The sequence below is a fragment of the Podarcis gaigeae genome, assembly GCF_964106915.1.
Source record: "Podarcis gaigeae genome assembly, chromosome: 8".
Taxonomy (NCBI): Eukaryota; Metazoa; Chordata; class Lepidosauria; order Squamata; family Lacertidae; genus Podarcis; species Podarcis gaigeae.
The window spans coordinates 56,071,416-56,099,378 of NC_139684.1; the positions used below are offsets into that span (position 1 = coordinate 56,071,416).

General features: G+C 47.3%; 1 protein-coding gene across 2 annotated transcripts; it reads left to right on the forward strand.

Moving 5' to 3' along the window:
* Positions 1-23,809, forward strand: RSPO1 (R-spondin 1). Of its 2 annotated transcripts, XM_083751521.1 has the most exons (6): positions 1-728; positions 14,474-14,900; positions 19,043-19,234; positions 20,800-20,949; positions 21,246-21,437; positions 23,114-23,809. In XM_083751521.1, the coding sequence occupies exons 2-6, from the start codon at positions 14,789-14,791 to the stop codon at positions 23,254-23,256; spliced, it is 789 nt and encodes a 262-aa protein (XP_083607647.1). In that variant the 5' UTR covers positions 1-728; positions 14,474-14,788; the 3' UTR covers positions 23,257-23,809. The 2 variants fall into 2 exon arrangements, with proteins under 2 accessions (XP_083607647.1, XP_083607648.1); XM_083751522.1 differs by lacking the exon at positions 1-728 and having other exon boundaries at positions 14,790-14,929; positions 19,047-19,234.
* Positions 23,810-27,963: the final 4,154 nt, after the last annotated feature.

Consider the following 27,963-nt stretch of genomic DNA (forward strand, 5'->3'; position numbering starts at 1 on the left):
TGTCATCCTCACCCTCATCCTCCATGACTTTTAAATGAAGCCAGACACAGAAGGGCCTCTTTGTCCCATCTTCCACCCACCGTGGCAATTTGCTGAGCTCCTGCTGGCTCTAGACAGAACTTTGCATGCTCCAGTCCAGGTTTTGCAACAGTCGCAATATTTTGGCAGGATATTGTCTTAGGAGGTGGTACGAGTGGGGTGGGATTCCCTCCTGCCGCAGTTTGCACACTCCATGCCTTTGCAAAGCTGGATGCGTTACGTTTGTAGGCAGGAGGAGAAGAGCAGTGATACAGGGGAAGCCGTCCGGGCGAAGAGGGGCTGGAGTCTGCCGCATCAAAAACAGGAACTTATTAATGTGCAAATTGCTTAGATATGATCACATTCTTCTTTTGCTCAGCATATCCAGAGAGCCGTGTGGGATACAAACGAGCCCAGGCAATCTTCGCAAGCAGGAATTCGGCTCGGTGGAGGAGACGCAATCGCTTCCCTCTGTGAAATTTGGAAAACTATTTGGTGCCTGGCTTTAGAAGAAGAAAGGATTTGGGGTTGTTGTTGTTCTTTTAAAATATCCAAACTGAAGGTACAAAAACTGGCAGAGGGAAAAACTTGTGCGGAGAAACTTTTTTCCCTGGTGGAATGGATGATTGTGATGAGTGCTGAAATTGGAGTCTAACCAGAGTAGCGGAGAGAGTTTCTTCAGGCAGCAGCAAGCAACTGACAGCTCAGAGGTAAGGATTTCGCAACCCACGCTTGTTTGGAAGGGGCTGTTGCAAGGGCTGATTTGCTGGGCATGTCAGGTTGCTTGAGAACAGCACACCTAATGTAATGTGGTGGATCACACTTTTTGGCATTGCCAGAGAACAGAACCTGGAGGGCTTCCACTCTCAAACCAGGGACAGGGTTTTCCTGGCCTGATTCTGGATCAGTGTTAGGAAATGGTTTGGCAATATGGATCATGTTCCTAGGTGACGGATCAAGGGAACCATCTCAGGACAACTGTGTATACATCCCCACTCACCATGTCCCCCTCCCCCTCTTTCCCCTTTTTCTTCCTAATGTAACACTAATATCTCAACAAATGAAACTGATATGTAGAAAATTTGACTTGAAAAAAGAGACATCACACATAGTTTTGTAAACCAAGAAATCTTTAATAAAAATATGTAATAATAATAATAATAATAATAATAATAATAATAATAATATAATAAAGAATAGGGGCTAGGGTCCCTGCTGTATTTGGTCCTTCCTGATCAGACCTTTCCTAAGGAGGCATTCAGGCTGGCAATCTTCTACATAATGCCCCATGATGCCTGGTTCCAGGTAACAACCAGATGGGAAACTGTGGTGGTGATTACACGTTGGATTGCATCTGATTAAATCCTCTTTGTTGGTCCCCAAAGCCTGGGCTGACATTCTAGAAAGGTGTTTTAAATTTCTCCAAGTTGAAGAGCAGAAACTGGAATCCTGTACATGCTTACATGGGAGTAAACCTTATTGAGCGGGAATTATCTCTGAGCTAACATGCTATAGGGTTGTGCTGAAAGGGTTGTCATCAAAGTATGGAGATCAACAGTAGTTTTTTTAGAGTTTAAGATGGTCTGTTAGAGCCATTGTTTCCTGTGGTGTACATATAGGAGTGTACACCCACACGCACACACCATTCACTCCGCTGCAGTGTCTGATTAAGCTGGCCACACTGCATGATCAGCAATTCTAGCAAGGTAGGCATGTTCCAAATGAGCAACAATAGTCCTGCTGTCATTTACCACCTTCAACTATTTTAGTTTGGAGGACCATCATTTTTGAGAGATTTGCATGGCCATCTAAGATCAGTGATGTACAAGCGTTTCTTTTGTCCCTAGGATATACATCCATTTTTTAAAATTGCATTTATATGAGGCATAGGCAAACTCTGGCCCTCCAGATATTTGTGACCACAATTCACATCATCCCCGACCACTGGTCCTGTTAGCTAGGGATGATGGGAATTGTAGTCCCAAACATCTGGAGGGCCGGAGTTTGCCAATGCCTGATTTATATCCTACCTTTTCCTCCAAGGAGCTCAAGGTGGCCTGTATAATTCTACCCCTCCTCATTTAATCCCCACAACAACCCTGTGAGGTAGGCTAGGCTGGGAGAGGCAGTGACTGGCCCAAGGTCACCCTGTGAGCTTCACGGCCAAGAGGTGATTTCAACCCAGGTCCTAGTCAGACACACCATTACGCCACACTGCTTCTCTGGCTGAAGAGATTTTGAGATAAGCACATCACTGGCCACAAAGCCTCTCAGATTCTCAAAATAACAATCCTCTGACATGGATCCTTTGGGCAACAGTTTCCTGTGTGGCTCAATGATTTGCTGCTCTTCTGCATGATTTTCTGGGCTGTGCAGGAGGCACTCCTTTGGAACCAAAGCTGGAGAAAGAAGGCACCTGGCTTCAAGGACCAGCGCAGCCTATCCCCTGAGGGAGATTCAGGATGATGAGTGAGGACAGAATCCAACCCTGCAGCAAGTTCCTCCATGCCTGAAAGAACCGCACCTTGGAATCTGGGGACGTCTGGCAAAGTCCCAGCAGGAAGCATGATCCCCCAGGGATTCTCCATCTGCCTGGAATGAGGCAGGGCTGGTACTGCACTTGGGGTTGGGGTTCAGGGCGGGGTCCATAAGAAACAGGGAATGCCGAATGCCAAAAAAGAAGAAAAACAAACAGAGAAAAAGGACTGGAGGCTGGTGATGACCGTCTTCTTGCAGGAAAGAAATGCACCCAGGAGTTTTTGTTTTGTTCTGAAAGCAATGCCTCCCTGAGAAATAACGGGAAGCTGTAAAATCTGGGCACAATTACATTATGTTAAAGGAGGTGAGTTTGTCAACAGCCCGTTTCCTTCCTTTGCTGACCCTTTGGCAGCACCCTTCCTCAGGACTCTTCGCCCAAACAAGATCAAGCACAAGTGAGCCTCAGAAGTGGGATGAACTGAAAACCCTCAGCCAGTGAGAACATCCACACCTCTTCACCCCAACCGCAAAAGAGCTAACCTTTGGAAGTCCACACCAGCTAATCTCACCATGATGGTTACACTCTGCCTCAACAGTCAAGGCAGCAATGCTTCTGAATACCAATTTTTGGAAACTGCAGGAGAGGAGAGGGCTCTGGCTCTCGGGTCCTGCTTCCAGGCTTCTCATAGGCGTCTTGTTGCCCACTGTGAGAACCAAATGTTTCACTAGACAGGCCATTGGCCTGATCCAGCAGGCTCTTCTTACGTTCTTAATGCCAAAAGGCATTGTGTGAGTCGTTGGCGATGAGCTTTAGAAAAGCTTCAAGGTGTCATTGTTTACTGCCATTGGCATGAATATCATGGCTCCATTTCCTTTGGCTACTGTATAAAGCCTGAAGGCTTTGCTAGTGTACTTGTTCCCATGCTTCCATGCAATGCATACTGTAGGCCAATGGACTAGTGAGGAAGCAGGGAAAGCAAGAATAAGAACATCAGAAAGGCTTGCTGGATCAGGCTAATGGGCTATCCAGTCCAGCATCCTGTTTTCACAGTGGCCATCCAGGGAAGAAACCACTCTCCCCTCCTGTGGTTCCCAGCAACTAGTATTCAGAAATATTCTGAATTCAGAAGTATTCAGGTTAGTAGTCACTGTTAGCTTTAGCCTCCTCCACCAGTTTTTTTGAAATCTCTTTTAAAGCCATTTAGGTTGGTGGCCCCCCACTGCCTGCTGCAGGAGTGAGTCACAAAGTTTAAGTATGCCCTGAGTGAAGGAGGACTTCCTCCTGAATCTTCCAACATTGCTTTGTTGGATGTTCATGAGTTCTAGTGTTATGAGAGAGGGAGAAAGGCTTTCTCCATGCCATGCATAATTTTACAAACTAAAACAGAACCTCTAGTTTGATGGGACCTTTTGCAAGGGATGCACAGGCAAGAGAAGGTAATTGAGGCTTCTGAGACTGCCAAAAAACGAGGCTTTCTGAAGGCAGCAGGGGGAGGGAGAGGAGAGGGTTGCAGTTAACAGAGCCCACCTGAGTACTGAGCAGGAGCCAGGGTTGGGCAGGAGGACACGGATCTTGAGAAGGCTCCTGCATACTTCAGTGGTCTTCTTCCATGGCTTCCTTGCCCTTCAGTTTATATTTCAGGATTAGAGAAACTCCTATCAAAACCAAATGTTGACCTTCTGGTTAGGAAACACAACAGAGCCCAGCCTGTTTTTATGGCTTGGAGGATTAAGCAAAACAAAGTGCATTTTCAGCATCATGTGGGGATAGAGCAGCGACGCCCCCCCTCTCCCCCTGCCAGCCACACGGATCTTTCTCTGCTTTCGGTGACCTTGTGCACCACGGGAGGCGAGAGATGGCAGTTCTGTCCTGTGCGGCTCTCTCCCTGCTCAGCGTGCCAAGCAGGATGTTGACCCCCAGAGCAGGCAGGAAATGATGATGGGCCAGAGGGGTGGGAAGGGGTCAGGCAGAGGGTCACTGCCAGGGAATGCCTCCATGAAAGTGAGAGAAGGCAAACGGATCTGTGTTTCCTTCTTAGATCTTAGAATTGTAGAGTTGGAAGGGAGTACAAGGGACATCTAGTCCAACTCCCTGTAATGTAGGAATTTTTTTTGCCCAACGTGGGGCTCAAACCCCTAACCCTGAGATTAAGAGTGTTGTACTCTACTGAATGAGCTAACCATCCATATCTTGCAAACTTCTGGGGTGGCAGCAGGGGTGGGTGGGCCAGAGAACCAGCCATTGCTCGAGTCAGCCTTCCAGCCACACCTTTTGCCTTGGATTTTTTCTTCCCCCAATCCTGTTATGGTGGCGATGGTAAAGCACTCTGCACATGCTCAGGTTAATCTTCTGCTTTGTTATTGCTTCACATGTAGCAGGATGGAAAGGGGCTCCAGGGCCACAGTCGAGCATCCTGGGTAGTAGTTATCACAGGCTATGTGAGGTTGCTACAGGGCTTACAAGGGCCAGCTATATTGGCATGCCCTGCCCCCCTCCCACCGCAATTGTTGTGGAGTGAGAGATGCCTAAGTGTCAGGATTGCCATCAGCCACCCAACCTGCTTCCGTCTTCCCTCCACTCCTATGCACGCTGGCACCAGGAGTGGGAACTGCACTTCAGTAGAAGCTGGTACTGCTGGCAAAGGAGTCCTGCTGGTCTCAAGACCCCTTGCAAGCCAGCCGGCCAGCCAGCCAGCCAGCCAGCCTTTGACTGGTCTGTGTGAACCATACCGACGAAGAGACTCTCTGAGCCGTCCCTCTTAGGGGGAAGAGCACAGCAAAGTGGAGATCACAGGATGTAAACAGGGGATGAATCACCCTGCGAAGCTGGCGTAATCCTTGTTTGGCTTGCAGGAATTTATTAAAATCTCTATTTATGAAGGAGATTTATTTATTGATGCTGAGGACATGGTTGTTTTGGCTGGAGGAGGTTCACGCGTCTGCACCAAATCAACTTTCTAGGCAATGAGGCCTGCAGGAGTTAAGCACCTCAGTTGTGGAGCCAAATGGAAACTTAAGGGGTTGGGAGGATTCATCGGCCCACAATTGTAACTGCTAAGGAATCTGACCGGAAAGGCCCCCATCACTTTTGATGTACAATGTGACATTATGCATTGCAGCAGCCCCCGGGTTGCTTTGGAATGGGCTTTGGGGCCAGGGCTCTTAAAACCACTTGTCACTTAAGTAAACTATGTGGTGTCAACCCATTGCAAGAGTGACCCCAGGGAATATCTTTTATGGATGGGAACAGCAGAAACTCAAGAGGTTTGGAAGCCCAGCCTGACAGGTAGAAGTCAGTATCTGGGCTTGTATGGAGGCAATGGAGCCTCCCTCCCCAACTCTCTCTTAAACTATGGAATTCATTCCCACAGGAGGCAGTGATGGCCACTGACTTGGATGGCTTTGAAAGAGGATTAAACTAATTCATTGAAGTGAGGACTATTGATGGCTACTACCCATGATGACTGTGCTCTGTCTCCAAAGTTGGAGAAAGTAATGTTTCTGAATACCAGTTGTTAAAAAACACAGGAGGGAGAGAGTACTCTCGTGCTCAGATCTTGCTTGCTGGTTTCTGACAGGTATCTGGTTGGCCACTGTAGGAACAGGATGCTGGACTAGATGTCCACCCCCACCTTTGTCTGATCCAGCAGGATCTTATGTTCTTATGCGTTCTCTGGCCCACCCTTGCACTCTTAGTTACAGGCAATAGGAGCCTCTCCTTCCTTGTTCCTCTACTGCTGTTTTCTCTCATCTGTAGGCCAATTGAGTCAGGCCAGCTGTTATTGGGGGAACTTGTTGCTAGTTCCCAGGACTATAGTAGGTTCAGCTCTGTGTGCTGCTGTTGTGCCATGTGTGTCCACCTGGGCTTTGGATTCTCTATCACAAAGTGGAAAGTGGTGCAACTTTCTCCAGGTTCAAAGGCAGTATGAACATAAGAAGAGTCCTGATTAATCAGAACAAAGGTGCATCTAGACCATCTATTTTCTTATAACAGAACTGATCATTAAAGTCACTCTGTGAGCACTTAGAAAAAGATGCTGTGATTACTAAAAGTCAGCATAGGTTTATCAAAAACAAGTCATGCCAGATGAACCTCATTTCTTTTCTTGATAGAGTTACAAGTTTTGTGGATCAGGGGAATGCTGTAGACATAGTGTATCTTGATTTCAGTAAGACTTTTGACAAAATCCCCCATGATATTCTTGTGGAGAAGCTGGTAAAATATGGGCTGGACAAGGTAACCTTTAGGTGGATTTGTATCTGGTTGACTGACTGAACCCCAAAAGGGCTCATTAATGGTTCTTCATCATCTTGTAAAAAAGTGACAAATGGGGTCCTGCAGCATTGTGTCCTGGGACCGTTGTTGTTCAATGCCTTTATAAGCAATTTGGATGAAGGAATTGATGGGATGCTCATCAAATTGGCAGATGGCACCAAACTGGGAAGGGTAGCTGCTAATGATGCAGAAGACAGAATTGGGGTTCAAGATGACCTTAACAGATTGGAGAACTGGGCCAAAGCTTACAAAATGAACTTCAATAGAGGTAAATGTAAGGTTCTGCACTTAGAGAGGAATAAAAAGCTTCACAAACATAAGATGTAGGAAACCTGGCTTGTTAGTAGAACATATGAAAAGGATCTAGAGGTCTTGGTAGACCACAAGTTTAACATGAATCAACTGTGTGATACAGCAGTGAAAGAGGCTAATGCTATTCTAGGCTGAATCAACAGAAGTATAGTATTGAGATGAAGGCAGGAGTACCTGAAGGCTTTTCTCCTGCTGGGTGAGCTCTGCTCCTACCTCCACTCCCCATTTGGACAGGCAGTTTTTGCACCCAACATCTCATTGCAAAGCCCACTTTGGAGTTTTGCTTTTTTCCAAGCACCTTAAACATTTTTCTGTTCAAAGATCTGATCTGCATTTTTTTTCCATACCAAAACAGTTTTATACTTTTGGCTTCATGGAGATGGGGGAGTTGGCTGTGTGATGTGACACAAGAGCACAATCTGCTGGAAAAACAACAACAGAACAGTAGCCTCTACCTTGAACTCGAACAAAGCTGAAGATTCAGGACTGGAATGACTTCTTCATGCAGCGCGGTGTTAAAATATGGGATTTGCTCCTACATGATGCAGTGATGGTGACCACCACCATTTAACAGGAAGTTAGACAAATTCACAGAGGGTAAGGCTATCAGTAGCTACTAGTCATTGCAACAGGTGTATGGTTCTAAATCTAGAACTACAGTGGTACCTCGGGTTACATATGTTTCAGGTTACAGACGCTCCAGGTTACAGACTCCGCTAACCCAGAAATAGTACCTCGGGTTAAGAACCTTGCTTCAGGATGAGAACAGAAATTGTGCTCCGGCGGCACGGCAGCAGCAGGAGGCCCCATTAGCTAAAGTGGTGCTTCAGGTTAAGAACAGTTTCAGGTTAAGAACGGACCTCTGGAATGAATTAAGTACTTAACCTGGGGTACCACTGTAAAAGTAAAAATGACAATTGCTGCTGTGGGGCGGTGGTGGAATGGCCACCTAGCCTGCTTGGTGGCTTCCCAGAGGCACCCTCTTCCCTGTTGACAGGATCGTGAAGCAGGAAGGCCTTGCCATTGCTCCCTGATCTCGTTCTTCAGCTGCAGCCAAAGGAAACACCCACCTGCTGGCAGGGATGAGCCCGTTTCGTCTGCTCTTGGTTTTTGGCTGCTGCATTGGATCCTGATAGATGGCAGCACAACTCCCCCGAGGCAGAGGTAGGCGGTCCTGAACGTGTGCCAGGGAATCCCTCCAAACTTGCAGAATTAATGGGAAACAAGATCTCTGGCAGGTGAAGGAAAACCAGGGTGCTCAAGGCGCAAGATGGAGAAGAAAGGTGGCAGCCTGCTGGCATGCACTCCCATGTTAAAGGTAAAGGTAAAGGTACCCCTGCCCGTACGGGCCAGTCTTGACAGACTCTGGGGTTGTGCGCCCATCTCACTTAAGAGGCCAGGGGCCAGCGCTGTCCAGAGACACTTCCGGGTCACGTGGCCAGCGTGACAAAGCTGCATCTGGCGAGCCAGAGCTGCACACGGAAACGCTGTTTACCTTCCCGCTGGTAAGCGGTCCCTATTTATCTACTTGCACCCGGAGGTGCTTTTGAACTGCTAGGTTGGCAGGCGCTGGGACCGAGCAACGGGAGCGCACCCCGCCGCAGGGATTCGAACCGCCGACCTTTCGATCAGCAAGCCCTAGGCGCTGAGGCTTTTACCCACAGCGCCACCTGCGTCCCTATGTTACTCACCAGCAAAACCTGGCAGAGAATGGGGGGAGTAGAGGGGGGGTAGTTTTATAGACCGTGAAACAAATAAAGACCCGTGTGATGGTGTGATATATCTTCTGTAAACGGTGCTAAATTGAGGTCGGGGCTGACTCTAGAAGGGTGGCAACACTGGTGCCCCAAGACCAGGAAATGTCCCACAACTCAGCTCAACAGCTGCACCATCCTCACTCTTCAAGTGGCAGCCAAAAAGGTTGGCTGCAGCATGAGCACTTTGCAGACCACACCCCTCTTCCTGGTGAAGGCAATGGGAGATCCCTGGGACACACACAGAACACCGAAGAGACACTGGCTTACTAGATAGATAGATAGATAGATAGATAGATAGATAGATAGATAGATGGATGATAGGTGATAGATAGATAGATCATCTACCTATCTTCCTATACGCATAAAAAGGTATAATGTCATCATGCTGGTGTGGCCACCAATAGGAGCCAGAGGTGGTGTAGCGGTTAGTGTGTTGGTCTAGGACCTGGGAGACTAGGGTTCAAATCACCATTGTGCCATGGAGCTCACTGGGGGATCTTGGGCCAGTCACTGTCTCTTAGCCTAACCTACCTCACAGGTTTGTTGTGAGGATAAAATAGGGAGAACTAGGTTTGCCACCTTGGGCTCCTTTGAGGAAAGGTGGGATATAAACACAAGAAATAAATGCAATAAATAATAAACCGCAGCATGAGAATAATGAGCCCATTTAATGTGCCTGCAGTGAGGTTCGGTGGAGAGTGAAGAGGCCATTCACTCAATGATATAGTGAGCTTCTGGCTGACGCACCTGCCCTTGCTATGCTAAAGGAACCTGCAGTGAGGTTTAATGGAGTGGGGGCTTCACCCACATAGCTAGCTGCTCTGTGAAATGCCCCTCCCCTGGCTCACTTAAAAAGGAGTGACTGGGGTGAGCTGGGAGGGATAGGGTCTAAGGAGTAGGGAGGTGTAAAGGGAGAGGTGTTTGGTCCGATGTGGCGAAAAGGGGGTTTCCAAAGGAGTAGGTGAGGTTGGTGAACGGAGCAAGTAGGGTCAGAGCCCCTAGTATTTGCTATATGGAATTATAGAAATGTAGAGTTGGATGGGTCCCCCAAGGGTCATCAAGTCCATCCCCCTTCACCCCAGGAATCAAAGAAAGATGGCTACCAACCTGATTAAAAACTTCAAAGGAAGAAGAGTCTGCCACCTTCCAATGTGGTCTGTACCACGATTGCATAGCTTACTATCAGAAAGTTCTTCTGATTATATATTACACACACACGCACACATCTAAGACCTCTTTCGTAAAAGTTTGTTGTTTTAACTCTAAAAAGTTCAACTAACCCACCCCCTCCCCAATAATCCACTATGCAAATCCCAAAATTGCACTTTGCAGAAGACATAAAAAAAATGGCCATAATTTGAGGGCTTAGTAATTGAAATAGTTTTCCCCTGATGCCGAAAGGATATTATTAAAGTTGCTTGGAAACATCCCTGTGGAGCCTAGCCCAGGAAGCGAAAAAGTCACATCCCTTATATTGCGCACAGAAACAAACTGGAAGCCAGAAAAGATGTTTCAGCACTGGCAGAATCTGGCCAGCTGGCCAGCATCTGTTAATAACCTAGACCAGTTGCAGTTTCCAAACCTTTTATTCATAGGCTTCCCTACAAATACTGCATAATCTAATCTGGGTTTAGTAAAGCGTGGATAACTGTTGTGATCCTGCTTTCTTCCATGGGTCAAATGAAATCAGTAAGAAGCACTTTAAGCCACAATTGTCACTTGAGCCTCCACAGATGGAGGCAGCAATGCTTCTGAAGACCAGCTGCTGGAAACCACAGGAGGGGACAAGGCTCTTGTCCTCGAATCCTGTTTGCAGGTTTCCCGCAAGCGTATGGTTGGCCACTGTGAAAACAGAAGGCAGCACTAGATGGGCCATTGGCCTCATCCAGCAGCCTCTTCTCATGTTCTTATGGACAAAGACTGACCAGGCTTTTATAGGTGAGCCAGCAAGGTCAACAGGAAATTCTCCAAATTCAGAACACCTTCAACCTCTGAAGGTTACTCTGTGAGTCCAAACCCCTTGAGGTAGTGATGAAGGCCCTGTTGACACCTCAACCCAACATGGACCACCAGCTCCTCACCCAAGCCACACCGTCAGACTGTATGGGTCACCTGTTGCCACATGTGCCATTCTGTGAGAGCTCCCAGGTTGCCAAGGGCAGCCATGAGATCCTGAATTGCCCCAACAAGAGGACCTCAGGCAGTTCTAAAGAATGAAGGAAATGGAGACCCATGACACCAGGTCTAAAATCATCTCTAGGAAGGAGGGTGGGACATGGACAGAACTCCTAATTTGTGCTGTGATGTCAAATGCCCGGTGCAAACCTGAAGGAGCGTCTCCACCCCCATCGTTCTGCCCGGACACTGTGGTCCAGTGCCGAGGGCCTTCTGACGGTTCGCTCCCTGCGAGAAGCCAAGTTACAGGGAAACAGGCAGAGGGCCTTCTTGGTAGTGGCGTCCACCCTGTGGAATGCCCTCCCACCAGATGTCAAAGAGAACAACAACTACCAGACTTTTAGAAGACATCTGAAGGCAGCCCTGTTTAGGGAAGCTTTTAATGTTTAATAGACTATTGTATTTTAATATTGTGTTGGAAGCCGCCCAGAGTGGCTGGGGAAACCCAGCCAGATGGGTGGGTTATAAATAATATATTATTATTATTATTATTATTATTATTATTATTATATCTAGTAAGTGATGGAATACTACTCCTGCTACTACCAAATGAGTTTTACCTAGAATCATAGAACTCTAGAGTTGAAAGGGATCCCAGGGGTCATCTAGTCCAACCCCTTTCGATGGAGGAATCACAGCTTTCCCTTTCCCTTCTGTGGCCTAAATTTCTGTTCTTGATCACATGGTCTGTACATTCTGAATGCTCTGCTCACACATTAGACAACACCCACACCATACACACAGAACACACTTATGCCACACTTTGGCATTCCCAGTGTAGACAAAGCAGCATTTTCCATACATACACACAATTAACAATATTGCCTGTAGGGTGAAGGATGGGCAAAATTTTTGATTTCTGTTTCTCTCAGTTTCTATCCTGCCCCCCAATCTTAAGTTCTCAAAACTTTCACATCATTTTGAAATTTCTTAAACAAAGAAATCTTTGTGAAAATCCACATGCATTTTAGTGCAAATTTCTCCTAATACGACACAGTTTTGTTTGCAAATTTGCAAGTCATTTCCATAAGTATATGCATTTGTATGCACACTTTACACCAGCATATACGTTTTTGAACACCTTAGTGGGCTGGAGGCTGGCATTGCAAAATTTGGAGAAGGGCAAATTTGGCTGGGTTTCGGTCCAGGAATTATTTTGAAAAGTGCAAATCAGGAAGGTTAAATGCAAACTGAATCAGATTTCTCCTCCATCCCTAGCTGAGGTGTCCAGATTCAAGACAGCCAGTTAAGGTGAATACCAGAAGATTTCAGAACAGACAAAAGAAAGTGCTTCTTCATATGGTGCACAGTTAAACTATGGAATTTAATCCCGCTGAATACAGTGATGGCTACACAGATTCCTGGAGGATAAGGCTGTTGATGCCTATATTCTGTCTCCACTCTTAGAGGAAGTATGTCTCTGACTTCCAGTTGCTGAGCAGCAGAAATAGGGATTCCCATAGACTTCTGGTTGGCCACTGTCTAAACAGAATGCTGGACTAGATGGGCCCTCTTTGGCTGGATCCAGGAGGGCTCTTAGGATCACATTCAGCAGAGACTCCCTGCACATTCAACAGTGGTTTGGGGTTTAACGGAGGATCCTTTCAGCAGAATGGATTTCTCAAAGGCTGTTTCTCATTCTCAACTACTTGGGAAACAGTTTTGGGTGCTCCTAGTTCCCCTCTCCCCCACCCTCACTAGAGATGAAACCATGCTTGGCTTAAAAGATGATGCCAAGTGCATCAGACAGACTTCCAAGTCAAGAGGCAGGCAGGATTTACACAAGCAGCTAATTGTTTATTTGAAATCTACGTGCACGTGCGCAGGCATACACACACGAACGACGCAGACAAGTTTAATGATACAGTGTCCCTCGTAAGTGCAAACACATGCTTGACACCAAGATAATCTGGCAGCCTTGGCAACGACCTGAAGAGTGACGGCAGAAGCGTGGAGAGAAGGTTCGGCTCCATCTGTTTGGCTCAAGGGCTTGAACTGCAGTTGCTCCATCTCTCAGCCAAGGCCAACAATGACCTTGCTCCTTAGGCCCGCAATTAGCTATGCCACTACCAAACTCGACTCGGAGCATAAGAACGTAAGGACATCAGAAGAGACTGCTGGGTCAGGGCAGCAGCTCATCTAGACCAGCAACCTTTTCTCACAGGGGCCGACCAGATGCCTGTGGGAAACCCCAAAGCAAGATTCAAGCACAAGAGCCCTTTCCCCTCCTGTGAAATACTTGCAGCTGGTATTCAGAAGCATTCCTGCCTCCGACCAGGGAGGCAGAGCACAGCCATATTGGCTAGTAGCCACTGATAGCCCTGTACTCCAGGAATTTAAAGCCCTGTGGAAGCGAGTTCCATGGTTTAATTCTGTGCTGCGTAAAGAAGGTATTTCCTGGATGTGTCCTAAGTTTAAGGCATCCTTGAATCTGTCCTGAATCTTGCAACATTCAGCTTCATTGGATGTCTATTAGTTCTAGACAGGGAGAAAACCTTTTCTCTAATCACTTTCTCCGTTTATTAACTTCTATCATGTCACCTCTTCCTTGCCTTTTCTCTAAACTAAAGTCCTAAATGCTGCAACCATTCCTTATAGGGGAGTCGCTCCATCCCATTGGTTCCCCTTTTCCGAACCTTTCCCAGCTGTGCAATATCCTTTTTGAGACGAGGCATCCATAACTGTACACAGTATTCCAAATACGGCCACACCCTAGAATTGTGTAACGGCATTATGATACTGGCAGTTTTATTTTCAGTTTCATTCCTAATGATCCCTAGCGTGGAATTTGCCCTTTCCGTGGCATGTGTGGTGCTGTTCAAGCCTGTGGTCTGTATAATGCTGAGAAGAGTCTTTCAGCTCCTTTCTCCTCCTCTTCGCTGGAGTCCTGCCACAGTGGTCTTGCAAGCAGGAGAGGTGCCCACAGATGGGTTCTGAATTATGGGCCTTTCCAGCTTTATCAGAGGTGGGAGGTTCGACAGAATGATAAAGGAAGTGGTCCAACCTGTACATAAATACTACATCCCCTTTGTTACTTGACCTCTGCTCCTTGTTTTGTCTGTTGCATGCAGAACCTGACTGTCACAACCTTAAGTGGTAGCAGATTTGGAAACTGTCACAGTCTTGACTGTTTTCAGAAAGGCAAAATGTTAGAAGATGCCTGCTGGGAGCCTTCTAGGGATCTAGAGCAGTTGAGAAGGAAGGCTGTGAAATGAAGGCTTGGAGAGCCAGTGGGGAGTAGTGGTTAGAGTGCCGGACTAGCACCTGGGAGACCAGGGTTCCAGTTCCCACTCAGCCATGAAGCTCACTGGGTGTGACCTAACCTACTTCACAGGGTTGTTGTGGGGATTAAATGAGGAGGGGGGAGGACCATGTTTGCCGCCTTGAGCTCCTTGGATGAAAGGGAGGGATGTAAATGCAATAAACTAGCTAACTAACCTTTCTCCCTTCCTTCCAGTGTCGTGGTGCAAGCAGACAACTCAAATCGCCCCAAGCTCATCCTCGCTGTCTGTGCCCAATGGGACTGTCGCCTCTCGCCTCTCAAGCTCCTTATGGGGTTGGAAACAGAATCATGTTATCTGCAACCTAATGCTTTCGGGGTCAAGACCTTGGTTCGTGAAGATGGTCTTTTACTGGGCGTTGTGTACAGACTCGTGGTTCTGATCAAGTCCCGAACACGTTAGGAAAAAGCATCACACACCGCGACCCAGTTGTGGGCCGGAGTCCTTCCAGTCACTCTGCCTTCGAGGGTCTGAGCTGCTGGGAAGTTACTATGCAGCTTGGACTGTGCACAGTGGTGGTTTTTCTGAGCTTGGCGGATCTTGCAGACAGCAGCAGCAGCAGCAGCAGCAGCAAAGCACTGAAGGGCAAGAGGCAAAGACGAAGTATGTATGAAAGCCCTTTGAAATGGCAAGTTGCAGACCTGCGTCATTGACCTATTCTTCTTGCATTGCATTTTCAGGCAACGTAGGGCTTGGGCATTACAGGAATTCTCTAGGAGGGTCATCTGGCCTTGATCTGATTGCTGCCTCCACAGTTGGAGGCAGCAATGCTTTTAAATGCCAGTTGCTGGGAAACACAGGAGAGGAGAGGGCTCTTGTGCTTAAATCCTGCTTGCAGGTTTCCCATTGGTTGGCCACTGTGAGAAGAGGATGCTAAACTAAATGGGCCATTGGCCTGAACCAGCAGGCTCTTAAAAAATAGCAGCCGCTCCTCCACCTGCCAGACTCAAGCCAAGCTCCCCTCTCCTAGATCCTAGTATTGCCATATTTTTGCCATTCACCCCTTTTGGGGTGGGAGGATGGCCTTAATATTGATGTGGGAAATGCCTCGATTCAGGAAACAGCATGCTGTGTGGTTGAAAGGTGTCTTAGCTGGAGAGTGGTTCTTATGGAACAAAGGAAACGGAGCTTCCAGCCACCTTCCTGTTCATTTGTGTAGAGTGTGGGGTGTCATAGAATCCTAGGATTGTAAAGTTGGAATGGACCCCAAGGCTCATCTAGTCCAGCATCTGTAGCATCCCCATAAGCTTTCATGGCCTTTCATTCTGGGCTCCATATTTCCACATTCTGGCTATCTGACATATCTGCTACCGAGAGTTGTTGGAAAACCCTTAATCTTCTCCCTGAGTGACAGCTCTCAGAGTTCCCAAGGAAGAGGGATTGACTGTTAAATCATTCTGCGAGAGGGACAGGGGTATCTCAACAACTCTCAGCACCCTTAACTACAGTTCCCAGGATTCCTTAGGGAAGCTCCGATTGTTTAAAGTAGCACCATAGTGTTTTAAATGTATGGTGTGAATGTGGTTTTAAAGAATGTCTCACTTTTATGCTGCCAGAAGTGTCATTTCAATAACCATACTGCAATATACCTTCTGCCAGAATAGATATGGGAGATGTGTGTGTATATATATTTGCAGATCAAACTACATGCGACATTAACTGCATGGTTTGCCCTGAAGGGGGTGGGGGTTTTTTTTGTCAAGGGGCTAGCATGGAGAAGGGATGTACATCAGTCAGGACTGGCAGGCAGCAGTGGGTGGGGGTGGAGTGGGGGGGCTTAACTTCTTGGGGTCTGCTGCATTCCAGATCCACACTGGGTCCCTATGTATGCCATTTACAAAGAGTAGGGGAGCAAATGGGAGCCCGCCTGCCCTGTCCCTGTAAACAGTAGAGAAGTCACTGTGCCAAAACAACAGCAGTCATCTCTGTGGACCCTGGAGGATGTGAGAGGGAAACAGAGGTGCAATTCCTGCATTGCAGGAGCTTGGACTAGATAACCCCCAGGGCCCTTTCCAACTCTACAATTGGAAGAGGGCCTTAAGGTCCATGAATAACTATAGTTTAGAGGTCCCAGACCCTATGGAAGTCAGACTATCCTCCACTAGGGCCAGGGCCTTTTCATTGACGGCTCCGACCTGGTGGAATGCTCTGTCCCATGAGACTAGGGCCCTTCAGGATTTAACCTCCTGCCGTTGGGCCTGTAAGACAGAGCTATTCCGCCTGGCCTTTAATTTGAATTCAGCCTGATCTTTTATTTCCCTTCTCTTCCCTCCCCCTCCCCTTTTAGAAAGATTACCCGCTCTGAGACCCCACAGCTAATTCTCCGCTGGCCTCCTCGCTGGCTCAAGTAGGACTAATTCAGCCAGCTAACCCTGGTGACTATCTAATGCTTATTAGATGGATTTCCCCCAAATTAATTTCTGAACTTTGAATTTTATTGTTATTCATGTTTTTATACTGTATTTTATGCTGCTTCCACAATTAAGTGTTTCGAATTTGTTGTTAGCCGCTCTGAGCCCGGTTTTCTGAATCGGGAAGGGTGGGGTATAAATAAAAAATTATTGTTATTACTATTACAATTTGAAGCTGGATGTCATGAAACTGTGCCTGAGACACAAGTGTGATAAGTGGGACTTAAATTCAATCTTCTAATATATTAAGATGGGGGAAAACCTGATGGTGCATGGTGGTTGGAGTGGACTCACTTTGGAGAAGGAATCGGCTCCCAATTTCTCAAGACAGGCTTCACTTCTAACAGCTTCCCCTTGCAAATCCAGTTGGGGCTGAGTTGACAAATTGGTCCTGCTGCTTCTCCCCCAATCTCCCAGCCTGACGGGAGGCCTTTGCAGCCTCTGCCTATCTCCCCACCACCGAGAAGCCGGGCCTTTGACTCTCAGGAATGTCAGAGCACTTGCTTTGCAGGAAGAATAAATAATGTGTTTAAAATAAAGTCAAAAAAGATGTAGACTTGCTATAAACAAAAGCCAATGCTTGCATAATTAACCAGTATAAATATAAATAACCTGTGACGATTTGTTTAAAAACCTGGCTGAGTTGTCCATGATAATTGATACCAGAAAGCAGCACAGACATAAAAGGGGATGTTTTTGTTGGCCTGAGCCAAGGAGGGCCCAGGAGGAGTGCGTCTCTGTCCTCTCCGGATCTGGACTTCTGCTTCCATCCAAGCGAGTTCAGAGAGGGAAGCCTCCCTGGAGGAAAGCAGAGCAGAGACAAAGCTGTGGGAGCCTCGACTTTTCCTTGTAGGTTCTGCTGGGGCAAACCTTTACTCTTCTCAAAACCTTGTGTGAATTTAAGTGAGGGAAGGAAGCGATTCCAAAGCATTCTTGGGAGCTGAGTCTGTTTACCCTGGAGAAGGGAAGGATGAGAGCTAATAGGATAGCCGTCTTCAAAGACCTGGTGGGCTGTCACATGGAAGATGGAGCAAGCTTGCTTTCTGCTGCTCCAGAGGGAAAGACCTGAACCAATGGATTCAAAGGAGATTCTGCCTAAACATTAGGAAGAACTTTCTTATGGTAAGAGCGGTGGAACGGACCACCTCGGAGGTGGTGGACTCTCCTTCCTTGGAGGTTTTTAAGCAGAGGTTGGATGGTCATCTGTCAGGGATTTATTTATTTATTTTGTGATTCCTGCATTGCAGAGGGTTGGGCTAGCTGATACGGGATACTTTCCAGCTCTCCAATTCTATTATTCTATGATTCGGCAAAGCTTCTTCTGGGTCAGGCCATAGTCTGCCTGGCATGTGCAGTTTAAATCTTGAATGGTCGAGGCCCATAGCCATACATAGACAGATGTGTCATTTCTCTTGCCCCTCTAAGGCTGGCTTCTGCTCTGCCTGGGAGACTGGCCTCTGCACCCAACCACAAACTGCTTTAATGGGAAGGTAAAAGAAGCTGGTCCTCCATCTCTAGCTGTTGTTGACAATGATGGAAATAGTGACTTCAGAAGCCATTCCCAAGAAACTTAAGCAAACCAGACCCAGGGCCCTGTGGTGACGCCCCATATCCCTGAGATGCCAGGGGATTCTGACAGCAAAAAATCATAGAATTGTAGACTTGGCAGAGATCCCAAGGGTCATCTAATGCAGTGTTTTTCAACCTTTTTTGGGCAAAGGCACACTTGTTTCATGAAAAAAAATCACGAGGCACACCACCATTAGAAAATGTTAAAAAATTTAACTCTGTGCCTATATTGACTATATATAAAGTAATTCTCTTGAATAGGAATCAATTTTTTCCCACGGCACACCAGGCAACATCTTGCGGCACACTAGTGTGCCACGGAACAGTGGTTGAAAAACACTGATCTAATGCAACCCCATGCAATGCAGAAATCACAGCTCAAGAATCCCTGACAGATGGCCACCCAACCTCTCTTTAAAGGCCTCCAAGGAAGGAGCGCTCACCTCCTTCTGAGGATGTCCGTTCCACTGTCAAAGAGCTCTTACCCTCAGAAAGTTCTTCCTAAGGTTTAGGCAGAATCTATTATTGTTGTTTTAGTTGCTTTATTGCTTCAACTTGCCCATTGTGCATTCTGTGAACATCTCCAGCTTCTCAAGGTCCTAGCTAGCAGTGATGGGCATCCACATGCCAAAGGGTGTTTGGGAGATGCTTTGGGTCTCTGCTCCCAACTCCTGGGACCTCCTGCTTGCACTGAGCTATGACCCTTCATAGAAGCAGGCAGGTGATCTTGCTCTATGGTGCTCACTTCTCTCTCCCTCCTTCCAGTCAGCACTGAGATGACTCAAGGCTGTGCGAAGGGATGTGACCTGTGCTCTGAGTTCAACGGGTGCCTCAAATGCTCCCCCAAACTCTTCATCCTTCTGGAGAGGAACGACATTCGCCAAATTGGCATCTGCCTGCCCTCTTGCCCACCAGGCTACTTCGATGTGCGGAACCCAGACATGAACAAGTGCATGAGTGAGTCTTTGGGATGGGGGTTGGGGGGGGAATAGGGTGGGGGGGGAGGGAGCAGCCCAGCATTATTTTCTTGTGAAATTCAGCCATGTTTGAATGTCATTTCTCACCATATAATGGTCTCTTTGTACTATTCTGTGTGATTTCTGATTTTTGAACAACTGATACGTAATCTGAGGTGTGAGCCAGCCATCTAAACTCCTATAAGGTTCTTAACTTAGGAAATGCATTTTCACCTAAGGCAAATGTTTTTGGCACTCCATTGGAACGAAAAATATCATGGGTTTCCAAGAGCTCATTTCAGTGCGTACATCAGTGGAATGGATGAAGAAAGTCCTCTGTCCCCATAGCCAGTGTGGTGCAGTGGTTGGCGTGTTGGACTAGGACCTGGGAGACCAGGGTTTGAATCCCCATTCAGCCATGAAGCTCACTGGGTGACCTTAAACCAGTCGCTGCCTCTCAGCCTAACCTATCTCACTGGGTTGAGAGGGAGAACTATGTAGGCCACCTTGAGCTCCATGGAGCAAAGGATGGGCTATAAATGCAATCAATCAATCAATCAATCAATCAATCAATAAAGTGTAGATGGGATCCCAGAGCACTCCTTGGTTCCTCAAGAACAGCTCTGTAAGCTACAAGCTTGGTTGCATTCCTGTGGAAGGGGACAGTGCGGCAGAAGAAAGCATGCCTCCTTTGATGCCAGGGCTGAATGAGTGTGCACAGAAATATCCCTTAGAAAGCATGGACAAAGAGGAGAAAGCATGCAGAACATCACACCTGCAGGGAGGTGAAGTCAGGGCTGACCCAATACCTTTGGCTGCCTGACGTGGGAGAGCAAATGGGACACCACTCACCAAGTCAAAAGGCACAGCGTCCAAGGCTGGTCAGGTTACCTTGGCACCTGAGGCAGGTAACCCCACAAGCAGGACCACTCCCTGGGAGTAAAAATATAGAAACACCACTTTGATGCCCTTTCATGCCACTGTATGCCTTTAGGAAACCTGCAACTAGGATTCGAGCAGAGCAACTCTCCCCTCCTGTGGTTTCAAAAGCATTGCTGCCTCCAACAGTGCCATTGATAACCCTTTCCTCGATCATTTGCCTAATCCTCTTTTAAAGCCATCCAGCTGGAAGGTCATAACAGCATCCTCTAGGAGCAAGTTTCGTAGTTGAACTACTTGCTCTGTGGAGGACTTCCTTTTAGCTGTCCCGAATTTTAGACAGACAGATGGGGACTTTCCAGGGCCATGTTCAGTTCTCAAGGCAGAGAATGGACACTTCTCTTTCTCCTTAGCAAGCCCCTGATCGATGAGGGCCCAGCACATTAGCAGGGCACAAACTGTTTCCTGTGTGTTGTTTTCTTTTAGTGGCAGGTGCCAATTCCATCTTACTTCAGTGCCAGCTCTGTTGCCATCCCCGCCCCCCGCCAACCATGTGGGACCCTCTTGGCCACCTAATTTGGGATCCACTCACAGGAGGACTCTTGGGTAAGGGGTGAGAAAGAGATTTCCATTTGAGGCGGTAATTCTTGCTGGTCATTTTTCTTTCTCTCCCACCATGGGACACAGAATGCAAAATCGACAACTGTGAGGACTGTTTCAGCCGAAACTTTTGCACAAAGTGCAAGGAAGGCCTGTACTTGCACAAAGGAAGATGTTACACCACCTGCCCTGAGGGTTATTCTGCTGCCAACGGCACCATGGAATGCAGCAGTCCTGGTGAGCATGACAGTCAAGAGGGGTGGTGGTGATGGAGGAGGTCTGCTTGCCTGCCCTGCCCAGGGCAGCCAGTAGCTCAAGCCCAGGGGGCCCTGGAGGTTCCAGAGCAAGAGGGGACTTTGGTTAGAGGCCACCATGTTCCCCAGGATTATTCAGCCTTTGCTGTATTCACTGAAGCACCTTGATGTATATTTTGGTTTCCATGGAAACAGGGGCAAAAAAAATCCCCCAAGATCTATGACTCTGTGACAAACAGACCCCTCTCTCTCTCCCCCCACCCCCCTGCTTTTTTATAGCACAATGTGAAATGAGCGAGTGGGGTCCATGGGGCCCTTGCTCCAAGAAAAAGAAGCTCTGCGGCTTCCGGAGAGGCAACGAGGAGCGCTCTCGAAAGGTCCTTCAGGCGCCCTCCTTGGGGGACGTGTCTGTGTGCCCAGCCACCACCGAGCTCCGGAGATGCACAGTGGTGAAGAACCCGTGCCCAGAAGGTGAATGGATTATGAGTTCCACTTAGCCCCTTTGCTTGGTTGGCATAAGCACAGGGCAAAGAATGAGAGAGACGGTTGCTTTATGTCCCGGAATGTAAGCGTTCTCTTCAACTGGCTAGCTGGTAAATCCAATGGAGGCTTTGCTGGACTTTCATTGCTGCATTTTGGACCGGCTGAATTTTCTATGCCCCTTTCAGAGTCAGCAGTTCTCCAATTCCAATGCAGTTCAGATCTGCATAAGCAACACACGGCTAGGGATGTATCTTGCAGGGGCAGGTGGTGCTCAAGCTGAAAACCGGCCAGCTAAGTCAAAAGGAACAACTGTGCTCTTGTTGCCTCATTTTTCAACATTGTTGTCTTGGGTGTGCAGGGAGGAAGAATGTGGGCTGTGACCCTTTAGCCCCGATTTCAAAATGTATCAGGCTATCTGTTGATTTGTGGTGCTGTTTGCCTTGGATAAGACTACATTTCCTGTGTAAAGACAGGTTTGCATTGTGTGCAACTCCATCCCATGAGGCACCTAGAATAAAAATACTGTGACGTGGACCAAGGCATATTATTATTGTTATTATTATTAAAATTTATATACTGTACTGCCCTATACCTGTACGTCTCAGGGTGGTTCACAATATAAAATTACAATATAGAAACACAAAATGCATAATCAAAACAGAAAGAGCCAATCAACACCCTCAAAACACATAAAAAGTCAAGAACCATTTTAATTAAAATAAAATAAAAAGCAGTTTAAAAGAATGTAAACAGTACTCTCTGCTGGGCAGCAGCAGCAGTCCTTTTGTAGTCTATCAGGCCAAGCCCTGGGCCTGGTGGAGAGAGACAGAAGCAGGACTCTCAGCATGTTCAGCAGAACCTTCTCAGGGCCATCCCCCATTCCCTTCCTGCCTGTCCTCCAGGCTGACTTTCCCTCACCGACAACTTCTGAGTGTCAGCAACATCACTTCTTCAACTCATCCAAGGCCATTGCAGGAGCCTGTACTCCACTCCCTATGTCTATCTCAAAAGCTAGGTGAAAAGCCATCCCCTGCCTTTGCATCCAGGGGAAGGGCCATAGCTCAGTAGCAGAGCATCTGGTTTGGATGCAGAAGGTCCCAGGTTCATTCCCTGACAGCACCTCCAGGTACAGAGGACAGAGAACACAGCCTGAAATTCTGGAGAAGCCGATGCCAGTCAGTGTAGACAATAGTGAGATGGACAAGTGATCTGACTTGGTATAAGTCAGTTTCCTGTGTTAATTGATCTGGGGGGGAATGAGCTTTTTTTGCCCCTCAGAGACAACATTATAGCTTGAAGAAGGAGGGCGATCTCTCTCTGTTGAGAAGGCCCAGAGGTAGGAAACCTGCTCTGTGCGCAGATGGCCCCAGGTCTAACCTGCAGCATTTCTACATAGGGCTGTGAAAAGCTTCTGCCTGAGATCCTGGAGAGTCGTTGCTGTGACTCAAGAGTAGATAAGGTTGAGCTAGGTGGACCCATGGCCAGTCTCCATATAGGACAGCTTCCCATGTACAGGTAGCACGTGGTGTTGACTGTTTATGTGCCATTTCAGAGTGTCTAATGTCCTCTTGCTGAACAGCAGAAGCAGGTTAGGGGACAGCCTCCTTTCAACTAGCAGGCAATCTGTTCCTCTGTCTCACTCTTGGCCTTTTGCTTGTTTGCAGGATGGAAAAAGAAAAAGGAAGAGCAAGGAAAGCGAGACAACGCGAATGAGGACAGAAGCCGGAAAGATGCCAAGGACGGCCGTGTCAGGAGAAGGAAAGGCCAGCCCAGGGGAACAGTTGTGCCTGTGACCTCTGCTCCGTAGCTGTCCCTCCACAGCTGTGCGATGACAAACCTCCATTGCTGCTATGTATATGAAAGCTTTATTGAACCAAAACACTGCACCACGATGACGTAAGACATGGCTGGACAGACGGAAGGATCCTTCTATGGGCAAAACGTACAAAAATGCAGACCCACCTATATCCGGCGTAGTGTATCAGAAACATGGGAATTCCTCATGGTTCCTTAGCAAGGGGACTGTCTCAACAAGGTGCTCTTGACCAGAGTGCCCAGGACTTGATGTTGGGAAGATGAGAGGGAAGAAGGCATGTGCTTTAAGGAGGGCCACTGAGCAAACATCTCCAGCTGGAGTCACAATGGACAGACGGCATGAGAGGAGACAGTTCCCAATGCCAAGGACAAGACTGGAATGAGTTTGCTCAAAATCTGGAAATGCACAAAGGCTGCTTTCAAGTCCTCTCCATTGTGTTTCAACCTGTATCACTGAGAATATGTGTTGCATATCTGTGATGAACGTCCAGGGGTGTTTGCCCTGATACTGCTTCAAAATTTCAGATTAAAAAACCCAAAAAATAGTCCCATTCTTATGTCTGCAGATCATCTTCAAAGTAGTATCTCCGAAATGAGTATTCTCATCCTTCAGGGTACATAAAAGGTCTGCTTAAACATTATTTCTATTGTGCATTCATGATGTTTGGTGCTTATGATGCCACCATGGCATTTTTATGTGATTTTGCTTTCAATGCTGTTTGCACCCACGAAACATCGCCCACACTGGAAGCCCCCAATCCGGAGGCCTCCTCTGTCACACTACTGTCAGAAAGTTCTTCCTAGGTGGAATCTCCTTTCCTGTCATTTGAGAGCTTATCCAGGCTTACCTTTTGCTTTGCTCTTTTCAGGCCCAAGGCTGTGTCCAAGTGTTGTTTTGTTTTGTTTGTTTTGCCCCACAGCTGCCCCCATGAAAACTCACTCTTTAGCACTCAATCAGAGAAAACATTAATTTGGGTTTTTAGCGGATTGCTGCTTGTGCTAATTTAGTTGCAAAGAGCAGGTTTTCACAGAAAAAGCTCTGGAACTGAAGCTTTAATGTGCAGACTGCGCCTGGAAATAGTGGAGAAAAGTTAAGTGTGGATAAGCCCTGAATCCAATGGTTTGGGTCCTACCCTCTGGAGCAGCAAAAAACAATGAAGAACTTCCTGAGAGTAAGAGCTGTTTGACAAGGGAACGGACTTCCTTGGAAGGTGGCTGAAAAACCAGAGATTTTTCAACAGAGGTTGGATGGCCATCTGTCAGGGAATCTTTGGCTGTGATTCCTGCATTCCAGGGGTTGGTTGAGATGACCCTTGGGGTCCCTTCAAACTCTACAATTCCATGATTTTATGATTCTGCACTGGACATGGCTGTTCAGCAATGAGCCCTGGAGGGACGAGCATCAGGACTGCAGCATGGGAACACAAGGCTTCTCCTGTGGGTGTACACCAGCCAAGTCCGGTTCCCTCTTGCAGTTCCATTGTCCTGCTAGGAATTTCCACCCTGGTTTCTGTTTGCAGCCAAGGGGATTGGGCAGTTACGTTTCTAGGGAAGGCTCACCGGATTGTCTTCCTGGCTCCAGCAGGGGTGTGGGAGCGGAATAGTTGTGTCAATTCCAGAGCTGTACCGAGCTCTCCCGGACTGCTTGTTCACAGCAGGGCTGCCAGGCCCATCATCCACTTTGCACTTAAGTAAACACTGCGCCGTTATATCTTTCGGAGGGGATTCCATTTCAGCGCGATGATAAATGAGCAGCATACCAGGCCACAAGTGGGCAAGAGCTCCTCCAGGCTCAGCCTTTGAACCGCGCAGAGATTATGTTGAGGCAAAAGCCGAAGGAGGTCTTCTCGGCTCCTTCTAAAATTTCTCCCCCCGGCGAGTGAGAGATAAGCAGCTTGTTTCTGCTGCAGCATCTCAGCAGTGGGCCGCGTGACCCTCCAGAACTCCGAAAGCTTCCTGGCAAAAGAAGGGCCTTTGTCTGAGTGGGGCCTCAAGTTGCTAAGATGCTCTGTTATGAGACTGACTCTGTCGGAACAGTTACCTTAGGAGAGCACTCCCTTGCCCTGTGCCTTTGCAACTGATAAGAGTGGACAGAGAAAAGCTTTTCTCCCTCTCCCATGGACTAGAACTCATGGGTGTCCAATGAAGCTAAATGTTGGATGATTCAGGATAGAAAAAAGCAAGTCCTCCTCCTCCTTCTTTTAAAAAACAACAACCCTCAAAGCTGTTTACAAAAAAAAAAGATAAAATAAAATTATCACTGAGAAAAAATTAACAACATTTAAGACTTTCAAAAAGTTTAATAATGACAGCCAAAAAACAGATGACAACTCGTATCACCTTTCTAAACATCTGGGTGGGTTTGTTTAAATAAATGTTTTTAGCAGGTGCCGAAAAGAGTATAGTGAAAGCTCCTGCCCGATATCAACAGGCAGGGAGTTCCAAGGTGTAGCAGTCGCCACGCTAAATATGGAACAGATATTATGTGGCATCGCTAACACTGCCAGTTCCACTGACTGAAGTGGTCAAGTGGGCACATACGGGGTAAGGTGATCTCATAGGTGAAATATTGTTCTATATGCTGTGAGGGGCAATTGTTAGTGGTGCTGCTTGCAGCCCTTCCTCGCTGGTACCTTGGCATCATCATCAAACGGAAAGCCCCCGTAACTTGCAGCTCAGATGAGCCCCAGCAGAACCAGAGAGCTTTGCTTCAACCAAGATCAGGAATCAACCTCATCCCATGTTCTCTCTTTTTGGGGACCCAGACGCCAGCCCATTGTTGTGGGAAGTTTGTGCCACCCAGAGCCATGATCTCAAGGCACAAAGGGCCCTGAAGAGTAGTTAAGTAATAAAAACATGGCAAATAAGTAGGAAAGGACGAGGAGCAGTCATACCCAGGTATATTTAGCAAGGCTAGTGATAAAAAATTGAGTGGTGGAGAATCAGCACTTGCCAGAAAAATATTGTATCACCTGCAATGCCAGGCTCTCTGTCTCTCTGCCCACTCTTGTCTTCCCAAAGAAACTCACCCAGAGTTCAGCTGAAAGTCTAGCATACCCCCCCACCACAGTGACAAATTGTACGGATTATCTTCTCCCTCCCATGTTTAATATAAATCCCAACTTTTGCCAGCTTCCCTGGCAAGCCAAGTTTAACATGCTCATGTGCAGCCCCCCAATAATAATTTACTAGCCTTCTGCCTCCATAGCAACCTAGAGAATGTATATACCTTGCTTGTTAATGTTTACATTAAAATGACTCTTTGCTCTGAAGAAATCCCAGTTTATACATTCAGAAGTGTGAGGCATCCTTCGCCCTTCATTCTTTTGTGGTCTTTCTCTAGAACGCTGCAGAAGTGACTGTTTTTGTGAAATCGAAAGAACAAGAAAACATAATATTGCTATTGTGGGTTTGGGTGTGTTTTTTTTAATTAAGGCTCTCCTTTGAGGTATCAGAAACTCCAGATTTATATAAGCAGCTACCCCAGATTAATCACTCTGATGGTATTTATACACAGTATAATATATTGCAGCCTGGGATCTCTACACTCAGCTGGAGAAGCAGGGTAGGTGGGTGGGGGGCATTCAAGGGAAGGAAAAGGGGGGGGGGAGAGAGAACAGGGTTCAAAAGAACCCAAAGGGTTGTTGTGATAGTTTTACTTCCCATGGTGTGTGTAGGTGCATATTGCCTCTTGTATTGCATGGAAATGATGCAAATGCATGTCCATCTGGTTGCCAGAGGCGATTCTGGGAGGAGTGTACATACATGACATCAAGAGCAACAAAGAACCCAAATGCAAAAACGTGGTGGCTGCCAGAGAACACTGGAAATCATAAAAACATAAGAAGACGCTACTGGATTAAGCCAATGGCCCATCTGGATCCTGTTCTCACAGTGGCCAACCAAATGCCTGTGGGAAACCTGCAAGCAGGACCCAAGCACAATAGCAATACTCTCACCTCCTGTGGTTTCTGGCAACTGGTATTCAGAAGCTTCCTGCTTCCAGCTGTAGAGGCAGAGCACAGCCATTGTGGCTGGTGGCCACCGATAGCCCTCTCCTCCATGAATTTGTCTAGTCCTCTTTTAAAGTCGTCCAGGTTAGCGGCTGTCACTGCAGGTATGCCTTCCCAGTATCTGCCAGGCAGGCACAGCCAAGGTGAGTGGGGAGAGGAAGAGGAGGGGAGAAGGGGAAAAGGTCAAAGCTTTCCATTTCACCTTGGCAGCCTCTGCTTTGTCCAAAAAGCAGCAGGGGCAAAACTCCGAATGGAAATCCATTCACGAGCTTCCATTTGGCTGGGAAATGCTCATTTCTTCTATGGAAATGATTTCACAAGTCTTGTGAGGGCTGTAAAAGGAAAGCACAGATTAAGACATGTGGCATGATGAGGCCATGGCACTCTGCCCCGGTGGTGTGCGACACACAGGGGAGAAAGAGGACGACTCTGCCCAGAGAGAACTTGTAAACTAACTGGGAGGGTGCAGCACCCACTGACAGGGCAAGAAAGAAATTAGAAACAGATAGAGAGCACAGATGGAAAAGGACACAAAACATCAAAGGAGAACACCGCTCAGAAAGCAAGAGGGACTTCTTGGTTCTTCAGATCTCTTTCAATACCTGCTCCTCATCATTAGTTTTGCTTCCATCCCACTGTGTGTGCTTCTGCCCTGGAACAAGTTATCCTGCTATTTCTTATGCGTT

What these genes read in the sequence shown, in the direction of transcription:
- RSPO1 (XM_083751521.1), top strand. Translation starts at nt 14,789, where the DNA reads ATGCAGCTTGGACTGTGCACAGTGGTGGTTTTTCTGAGCTTGGCGGAT. An exon ending in GGGCAAGAGGCAAAGACGAA is followed by an intron (nt 14,901 to 19,042) that starts GTATGTATGAAA and finishes CCCTCCTTCCAG; the next exon opens with TCAGCACTGAGATGACTCAA. An exon ending in GAAGAACCCGTGCCCAGAAG is followed by an intron (nt 21,438 to 23,113) that starts GTGAATGGATTA and finishes GCTTGTTTGCAG; the next exon opens with GATGGAAAAAGAAAAAGGAA.